Consider the following 9726-nt stretch of genomic DNA (forward strand, 5'->3'; position numbering starts at 1 on the left):
ACTAGTCCTGCTTGACATATAATAGGTGAGTGCATATGGTTGTTCCTTGGACTCTTGTTTCTTGCATCAAATTCAGCTTTCAATTCATTTTCACGCTTTGATTGAACAACCATTGCAAAACGATTCAAGAAACTTTCAATATCCATGATGGTACACTTAATATAATATTTCATGTCAGCATTTAAGTTTTCACTCATTTGTGTACTTCTCATTCTTCCTGTGAACGTATACTTCATGTAACATCTCACCCATTAGTGTTTTAAGTTTATAAGCACGATCCAACCATAAACCATCTCCAACCACAAACTTAGTGCCAAAGAAGTTTGCCCATGCAATCTCAAAATCTATTTCATCATCATTCTCATACATACACTGGTGCACATGTGGTACCACTGAGTTCTCTAAATGCTTCGTTGCATTTTGCATTAGATGTCAAGTACACAAACCATGATGTGATCCAGTAAAAACCTCAGAGATTGCCTTCGACATGGTGGCATCTTGATCTGTAAAAATTGTTTTGGGTTCTTTATTTTTGTGAGTTTCCAAAAAAGTATTGAATAACCATTTGAACGATTTTGCCGTCTCATCATACTAAAGTGTTGCTCCAAATATAATTGTACCTTTATGATGATTAAACCCAGTGAAAACAACTAAAGGTCTGTTTTCCTTGTTTGTATAAAATGTTGTGTCAAATGTAATAACATCACCAAAGAGTGCATAATCGATTACCATCTTTGCATCAGCCCAAAATATATTTGTAGTTAGTTCATCCATGTCCAATTGCACATCATAGATAAATCCTTCAATACGCTTAACTTGATTTTGAAAATATCAAAGCATACACCCTATTTCACCATAACGTAATTGCCCCTTAACGTCGTTTGACGTTCAAATAATCATAATGATCTACAATTGTGTACCCAAGGTTATGACTTCCACCGACTTGTGCACCCATATATTGAATCATATTCTTGCTTTTAATCTCAGATTCATCCACCAACTCAATTTCAAGGGACTGCACATCTGAGATTTTCCGTTGTGACCGCATCAAGTGAATGGTGTTTGGGGTGTGCAACTCGTGATTATGAGCTTCAACAAAATCATAACATTCATATTTACTGTTTCCCAAAAGCTTGATTCCCATGCGAGCCTCACATTTGGTTTTTGTTTCTGCTTTAGGGTTTTTAATTGTGGGTCTGTCACACTTATCTTCTCCCCTGCAACCACTTTTAGAACAAGTAAACATCCTAGATTTTTTTTCAAACTATCTTGTCTGCTCTTGTGTGCATATTGTCTCCGAATGCTAAACCCCAGTGTGCAACCATACATATTATAGAAATGATATGCATCCTCCTCATAATCAAATTGCATGCCAATCTTAGGTTTACTTTCATCAACTCTATCCATTTTGCAATGAACATGACCACAATTATTATGGCTAAAAAAAAAAATCACAACATATATCTGAAAACCAAAACAAAACCTACCAAATCCATGTTAATTCACAAAAAAAAAAAAAAAAAAAAAAAAAAAAAAAAGAAGGCTCTACATCATATCCATCATCAAGGTTTTATATAGTTTTATTATCTTCTTCCCATATGGGTAAGATCACATATCAATGATAATCCTATGTTAGTCAAACAAGTTCACAATTAAAAAAAAAAAAATAAATAAAGAAAAGAGAAAACTCACAATTTATAGAGGATTAGTATCATGTGTTTGTTTTTAAATTCTAGCATATTAACAAGAAATGAAATCAAGTAAATTCTCAAATCCATTGAAACAAGCTAATGCCAAACCATTATTAAAAATCTTTAAACTCAATGAAACAATTCATGTAAGTCTATATAGTGAACTTAACTTTAACAGAAATGATAAGAACATCAACCCAACTATTTAGAAGTAAAATTTTCTAACCTGAGCCTTCCCCCCCCCCCCCCTCCCTCAAAAATAAAAAATTTCAACCTTATTTAATGCTTGGTAAGTTTAGTTTAGTTTTTTTTTTTTTTTTTTTTTTTTTTTTTTTCTTTTTCCTTCTTCCTTAAGGGTCACCATTTAAGATGTGGGATTTTGGTCAACTGATGATAATCACATGCCTTCCAAAATAATAATTAGTGGCCAAAATTTGTGGCTTTTAACCCCTATTCAATCTTATTCAACCTTTTTGCCCTCATGCATTTCAACTTCAACAACCATTAAAAAAAATAAAAATAAAAAAATAAAAAAATAAAAAAGAAGAAGAAGAAGAAACTCAAGTGCATGATTCATTTATATGTGGTTAAGGTAGACCCACCACATGAACAGTACAAAATCCCATCATAAAGTAAATGCATCCCCAAAGACCCACTTTGTAGAAAACATAACCAATGAATGACCACTTTAGAAGGGAAAACATTATCTTTATTTACTTTTCCAACCTAAAGCCTGAGTTTAATAATGGTTGCACTAGAAACACTTGATGCCAAGTACCAAAGAAAAATTAGTGTAAAAGAATTATTGAAACAAATATGATGGATGTAGAAAGTGAGTTTCTGAGTATATCAGAGAAAAATGGGGGACTGAAGAGATCGAATAAATCTAGATTTCAGAGGGCATGAGAAGTCATAGAACTGTGGATAGAAGTAACTATTAGGGATAATGGATGCACAACCACGAACAGAGAAGAACACAAGCAAAACACACAAGGGGAATTTAACGTGGTTCATCAAAACCCTGCAACGTCCACCAGAGAGAAAAAGAAGTTTCACTATTTCCAGGAAACTACACACCACTTTCACACCCACAAAGTACTACCTTTTGCTTGCCCCCAATCCTTATCCTTAGGATGGGTTTCTCAATCCCCTACAGGGATTGATTCCTAATCTCCTATAGAGATTGATGCCTATAGGTTATCCCACAGAGACTATTTATAGGGAAACCTAAAACCCTAATCCCAATGTAATTACAATTTTACCCCAATATTAGTAATTGACCCAAACCCTGTTTCAATTACAAATAAACAAAACCATAATTACATGGACCCACATAATACAAGACACCCAAACCCAACAGTAACCACTACTGCTCTTCTGGGAAAAGCATAGAGGAGCCAAGGCAAAAAGTGAAAGAAACATGAGAAAGCTAAAAGAGAGAGCCATATTTTTGCTCAGGTTTATTAGACCAAGTTCTATAAAGAAAGCTTAAGAAGTGGAGGAGACTCTCTCACAACTCCCAGGTTGTTTGATCTGAAAATCGACTTTGGGTTTTGGGTGTCATATATTGAATTGACAAGAAAGGTGGAAAGATAAATATGGAGTTGGTCGCTGAATTTACAGCATGCTAACTAATCTTCTAGTTACCCAGACGAGTAGCACAAGTCAACGCATTCGCAGCATCGCCACCCCCTTGAATCTTCCCAAGTTTGATAAATAAAAGGGTCAATATCCACATCACAAACTGAAAGCATCTATCGAGTTTAGAAAAATTATGAAGAAACTCATTTGAAAAATATCACGAGCCAGGTGGAAACTAAGCAAGACTGCTTTATAAGTGGGCTTTTACCTTAGAGGTGGTGTTGCAAACACTGTCGTTTGGTTTAGGAAAAGCAGCTACCCTCGTTGCCGTAGCCTCGCCGTCGCCGTTGCCTGAAAAGGAAGGTTTATCATAGCATTCCCTTAATTCAACGAAATAGGGTTCCCTAAATCTGATCGAGAATGGTTTCATCGATTTTGAGGGGTTTGATTGTAAATTAAAAAACTTTAAAACCTCACATGTAAAGCAAAAATCATATTTACGATTACATCCCCGCTTTTTGATTTTTAGCCATTAGATGAAACCATTCCACGTGTCGCGTTCGTGGCAGTGAGCGGACGATGTTCGCTCTGCCGCGAACAAAAATCCCATTCGGGTGAAACAAAAGAGATCTTGGTGGCAAAGTCAATTCAGCATGGCTTTAGTGTCATAGTGGTGCTTGAGACGATTACAATTCCACGTGCTGTTGGAAGGATACACTGCTCACTATAGAATCGGATTACCTTGCGGTGGTTTCTTGTATCGGAAAAGGAAACCCCACCCTACTTGCATCCGGTGTTTGATGACATTCATTACCTTTGAAACTTCCTTTCTTGTGATTTGTTGTCCATTCCTAAATATGCTAATGTATTAACTGATGTTGTAGATTGTCGATGAAGTGTTTATTTCCTCTCCTAACTGCAGGAGTTGTGTACCCTATAATTTCTCAATAAAAGTTCTTTTACAAAATAATGAAAAATAAAAAGAAGAAGAAGATGGAGGGGTCAAATGGCCACCCTATCCAACCCCCCCCCAAAAAAAAAAAATGAAGTGGCTCGTTGATTTCAATATCAAACCCTAATTCAATATATATATATGCCAATGCAGAGCTGTTCTAGTGGTTGAAACCAACACCTTTTAGTGAAGTAGTCGTGGTTCGACTATCGCTGAGGCATATGTATGTATGTATGGAAGGATAAAATTCTTTCTATTAAATAATACGAGTACAAAGATCACGTAATTTTACATTTCGCCAATTTTTCTACCACCACCTATGGAGGATGCTAGTGCCAAATTAGTAAACCATGTTAGTAGGTTGAGCGATTTAAAACAAGAAAAACTAGTGTTCACAGTGCTTGTTACAATGTCCATAGAAAAATTAAGGAGTAATATTTAGTGGCCAAACATGCCTTCTTAGTCTAAGTAATAGATCAAAAGCTTCTATCTCATTGCACTATACTTCTTTTATCTGTGTTTGAAATTGGTCCCCAGATAGACTCTCTCGTATTGAAAGAAGTTGGCTCTTGTTATGTTGATTTACATTCCTCCAAAAGAAAGGACCACTTTCTCCAAACTGATTTCTTGTCCTGTGATGTGCGATTAAAGTTTAAAAAAGATATTCATCACCACAATTTATTTATTTTTTCAGCATGATAGAAAAGAAAAGTATCTTCAACAAAAAAAAAGATGAGAAATTCTAGCTCTCATCATGTAATCCTGATCTCTTTAAAAAGGTCAAGTGACCTATGCTCATTCAGTAACTTCAAGAGTACCTCCAATAGGGGTGTCAATTTGTAGCTCGGACTGTTAAAACCGAACCGCACCGGCCCGTTATAGTTCGAACCGGCTTGACCCAAACCTTAATGGGCTATGTTGGGCTGAGGGTGGCAGAGCCCACACCAACCGAAACCAAACCGCAACCCGTTATAGCTCGTTTTACAACTCGTTTTATGATTTTACATTAAATAGTATTTGAATCATTATATTATCACTAGGTAATTGGTATAAACAATTAAAAAAATTATGCATGAATTTAAAGATCAAATAGTCATTCTACTATTAATATCTAGGTTCTTGATTTCTATAGGATGGGTGAGTTTTTTTAATAAAAATTGACCAATAGCAACTTTGTTTTTCATGGATTTTGTCTTTTGTTGTAGGATGTTAAATTATTTTTTCTTACACACCATAAACCGTTAGTCAACCCGAATTTAAACCATTAGCCCAAACCATTAGTTAGCCCAAATCCAAACCGCACCAAACCAAAACCGGCCCGAAACTGTTATTTTGCTAATGGGCCGTGTTTGAGTTAGGTATTTTTCAACCCGAAACCGAACCTTTGACACCCCTAACCTCCATGATAATGAGAAAAAGGTATGGCCTATATAAGTTCTGGAATCGAAGGCAACAATCAAACGTATTGTTGCTTTCGATTCCAGAACTTATAATTTAGGCAAAGTTTTTACTTTGACTGGACATTACATGATTCACATCCAATTTTTTAGAGGTTTTGAATTTGGAGAACTCCTTTTATCAGAACAATAACAAACATGTGATCCTTGACATGGCATGAAGTAGTATGCACCAAGACTTGAGCCACTAGGGAGCCCGCTCCTGTCAAGGCAGCCTCACTCAATCTTTTGATGGAAAGCATTACCTAACAGTACCCTAATATGAACTGAGATTAGTTGGAAGCACACTGAGGAAACTCAAAAGTAGGAGTAAAAGAGACTACTGGTCGAGAAGCCAAGATATATACCCGGGTTCTTTTGTGAGATTTAAGGAACTAAACTAATTCAAATGATTTCTTATACATAATAATGCATGCAGCATCTTACATATAGACAATCAATGAAAGAGATATCACAATAAGAATTAATACCATGACAGAACCTATTGGGTACTGAGTAGTCAGTTAATTTGATCTCTTTCGATCATGCATTTTGTACGTAAGTAGCTAGTAAATGATAAGCCATATATTCTGGGCCATGCAGAAGGTTAAATTAGAGGGCAGAGACGGAATTGGAACTCCAGAAGGAAGCAGAATAGTTGATGAACTCGATACAATCTTCGATAGCTTCAGCCTGATAAGAGTTCAGTGCTGCTAAAGATGGCCTTGAATTTAATATTGTTGAGTCTGAGGAAGAAGAAACCTCCAGAGAAGAAGACTTGTTCCTTGTACACCTCCTCAGACTAAGAGCACTGGCCACCTTAGACCCTATACGCTGCATCAGGAACCTCGATCATGGCATAGAACCCTTTTGCCAGGGCTGTCTTTGGGTACATGGCAACTGCAAACATTTGACCTCCTCCTGCTCCTCGAGTCCAGATCATCTCCCCAACCAACCAATATGGAATATATGTGTCTTCCTTAACTTCACCTCACCACAAAATCCCATTATAAAAATCCCAATTTTATTTTGGATCAATGGAGAAAATAGGGATAAGGAAGACAATTGATCCTTAGAAGACATTTGAAAATTTAGATGATCCTTAATAATAATAATAATAATAATAATAATGAATTCTATAGTACATAATAACTATTTGAGTTAATTACGTTCACCAAAATCATTATCAATGGAATCGTTATTTGGTAACGGAAGGAGTCTCCATGTCATAAATACTAAACTCCAGGTGTGAATGGATAATTTTTCATTTATATATTTATCTTGCAATTTATTAAAAAAAATTGCTAAACAAAACAGCTATTGTACAACTCTCTACTGGTGGTGGTGCTGATTGAAAGTTTTATTACATTTAAGGAATTTTTTGCATTCTTTCCGAATCCGTTTGGAACTAGAAGGAGTCCTTTAGGCAGATATTATACACCAAAAACCCTGTGATTGTTTAATTTTTTTCACCTGGGTTTCTGATCTTGTGGGATCTCTAGACCAGTCTTACTCTTACATACCTAAAAAAAATTTCTCCTCTTTGATAAAAATCTAAAATTAATGGCGCCACGGTGTAATTGGAATTACGATGTGACAGATTATAAATGTCCACTACGAATGAAGATTGAGTAATTTTTTTCAGGTAAAAGATGTTTGCGTTATTAAAATATTCAAAAACCTTTATCATGTAGGTTTTTTTTTTTTTCTTTCTTTTTGGGTAAATAACAATTTTATAGAAGCAGCAAGGCCAAGAAGACATATATGGCTACAAAGCGATTGCAACCAAAGAGCGGATATGGGCCAAGAGATCATGCCCGCTCCTGATCTCGCCCTCCAGGCTAGGTGATCAGCTACACCGTTGACATCCTAGGAACATAAGAGACATGGGATTTTGCTTGGGAGCAGTGTCTACGTGGCATTGCTCCAAGCAGCGAACGGTTAGATTAAAAGAATTTTCGAATAATTGAATCTCGATCGTTAAATATTCCCACATGCAAAATTCATCCACTTAAGTGAATTTATGGGTAGTTTTACAAGTTAACTCAAACATATGAACCGAATCGAACCGAACCGAATCGGTTTTCTTTTCTTCCAATCTCTTTCCCCTTGGGTAACCACTACTGTTGTTGGCGTGACTTCCTTGGCACCCTTCGGCGTCGCCGATGATGTTACCATTGTAAGGATTCCTGAGTTTGGGATTAGGATTCACAAGAGTCTTTGAAAGTGAGAGAAACATACAGAAGATGGCAAAGGGAATAATGGTGGGTGCATTGGCTAGTGCAGTAGCTGGAGAACTGCTGTCTATGGTATTAAAAACTAAGAATAAGGCTATCAATTTCAGAAAAGATCTTGAACAACTCCAAAGTACTCTGGAACATGTAGTTCCTATTTTTGAAGAAGGGAGGCTATTGGATTTAGAGTTAAACGATCGTAAACAAGAAGGGCTGGAGAACTTGATCAAGAAGTTGCAGGGGGGAAGAGATCTTGTCCTTAAGTGTGACGAGGTCTCGTCTTTGAACATCGTTCAGAGGCTTCGTTACTCCACCAAGATCCTCAATTTGGATGAAACTATTTAGAGGTTCTGCTAGTGGGAGATGCTAGTTGAAGTCTAGCGAGACACCAAAGTGGTTCAACGTGACGCCCAACTGGTTAAACGCGACATTAACCAACTTATAGAGGAGATGGTAGAACTGAACCTGACTCTACAGCAGGGACGGAACGTTGGTGTGATGGGTTCTTCAAAGGGCTTCTATGGTCTATGTTTGGCTTGGAATTAAAAGAGAACTGTCATGCTTTACACAATTAGACTGTATTTTATCAGAGTAGCTGCTTGGTTCAAATGGGCGACTCAAGAATAACGCACAAAGGGGAAGACTGAGTTCTCATTTGTCATGTTCCAGCTCCGACAATCAAACTTGCGAAATCCAATCTGGGCAGGTGCAATCTGGTTTTCTTTTATCTGCTAGATTACATTAGCATCGTCTTCTCAAGAATCAACAGCTGAAGCTCAACAGATGTTCAAATCCATTTTTAGTGAACTGAGAACTTTGATTCGCCATCTTCTCACTGTACTAGCTGTGTGTTATCCAACCATGGGTTGCCTGTGTATCCTAGATTTTTTTTATGGGTTTAGGCATGCTTCCCTGATTCAGTGGTCAGCTTCTAGAAGGCTGATTTTAACTAGTTTTGAGCATTATTGCCAGTTGCTCCTTTATGATCTTGAGCAGGGATGCTATAGAGTGTCCTGCTTTCTCAAGGAGAACAATGCTTTTAGGAGGAGGAAGAGGGGAAAGGGGAAATTTGGTTGTGGTTTGGGAGGAGAAGAGTAAGGGTGGTGATTAAGGTATTGATGAAAGTGCTGAAGCGATGCTCAGCTTGTTGACTGAAGAACTCGGTGATACCTTTGTTGGTCGATCAACACCGACAATGGTAGCGGCAACGCCAGAGGATGCCAAGGAGGTCATGCCAGCGACAATGGTACTTACCGAAGGGGAAAGAGATTGGAATGAAAAGGAAAACCGATTCGGTTCGGTTCATTTCATATGTTTGGGTTAACTTGTAAAACAAGCACTAGATTCAATTAAGTGAATGAATTTTGCATATGGGAATATTTAACGATCAAGATTCAACTGTTCAAAAATTCTTTTAATCTAACCGTTCACTGCTTGGAGCAGTGCCACGTAGGCACTTGCTCCCAAGCAAAATCCGAGACATGACATTCTCCAAACCTATTACAAAGGTTACAAATATCAATTAGGAGTCAATATCATGAGGTGGCTCCATTACTTGATGGTGTTTACAAAACTTCACCAGGTCCTGGCAGTTCAACTCGTAAAAAGCTATATCCACTCCCTTCCCCCAAAGTATGCAAAAGAACTGTGTGAAAAGTCTGGGCTTCAGCCATGATAGCAGATTGAGCCACACTAGACTTAGAAACAGCAAGAATGGGCTCCCCACTCGAGTTTTTAATCACAAAACCCGAGCCTACTAGGCCCGTTTTTGCGTCGAAGGCAACATCCACATTGATTTTATGGGCCATTCTAGGTGGTGGGCTCCATGATTG

General features: G+C 37.4%; 1 protein-coding gene across 1 annotated transcript; it reads right to left on the minus strand.

Annotated features, from left to right (window-relative positions):
- Positions 1-871: 871 nt before the first annotated feature.
- LOC149004879 (protein FAR1-RELATED SEQUENCE 5-like) lies at positions 872-1407 on the minus strand. The gene is made up of 2 exons (XM_089135737.1): positions 1328-1407; positions 872-1217 (listed from the first exon to the last, which is right to left on the minus strand). Exons 1-2 carry the CDS (start codon positions 1405-1407, stop codon positions 872-874), a joined length of 426 nt encoding a protein of 141 aa, XP_088991863.1.
- Between the last annotated feature and the right edge of the window lie 8319 nt (positions 1408-9726).

Source organism: Hakea prostrata, chromosome 9 (assembly GCF_041222555.1).
Source record: "Hakea prostrata isolate BN-2017 chromosome 9, UWA_Hpros_2, whole genome shotgun sequence".
Classification (NCBI taxonomy): domain Eukaryota; kingdom Viridiplantae; phylum Streptophyta; class Magnoliopsida; order Proteales; family Proteaceae; genus Hakea; species Hakea prostrata.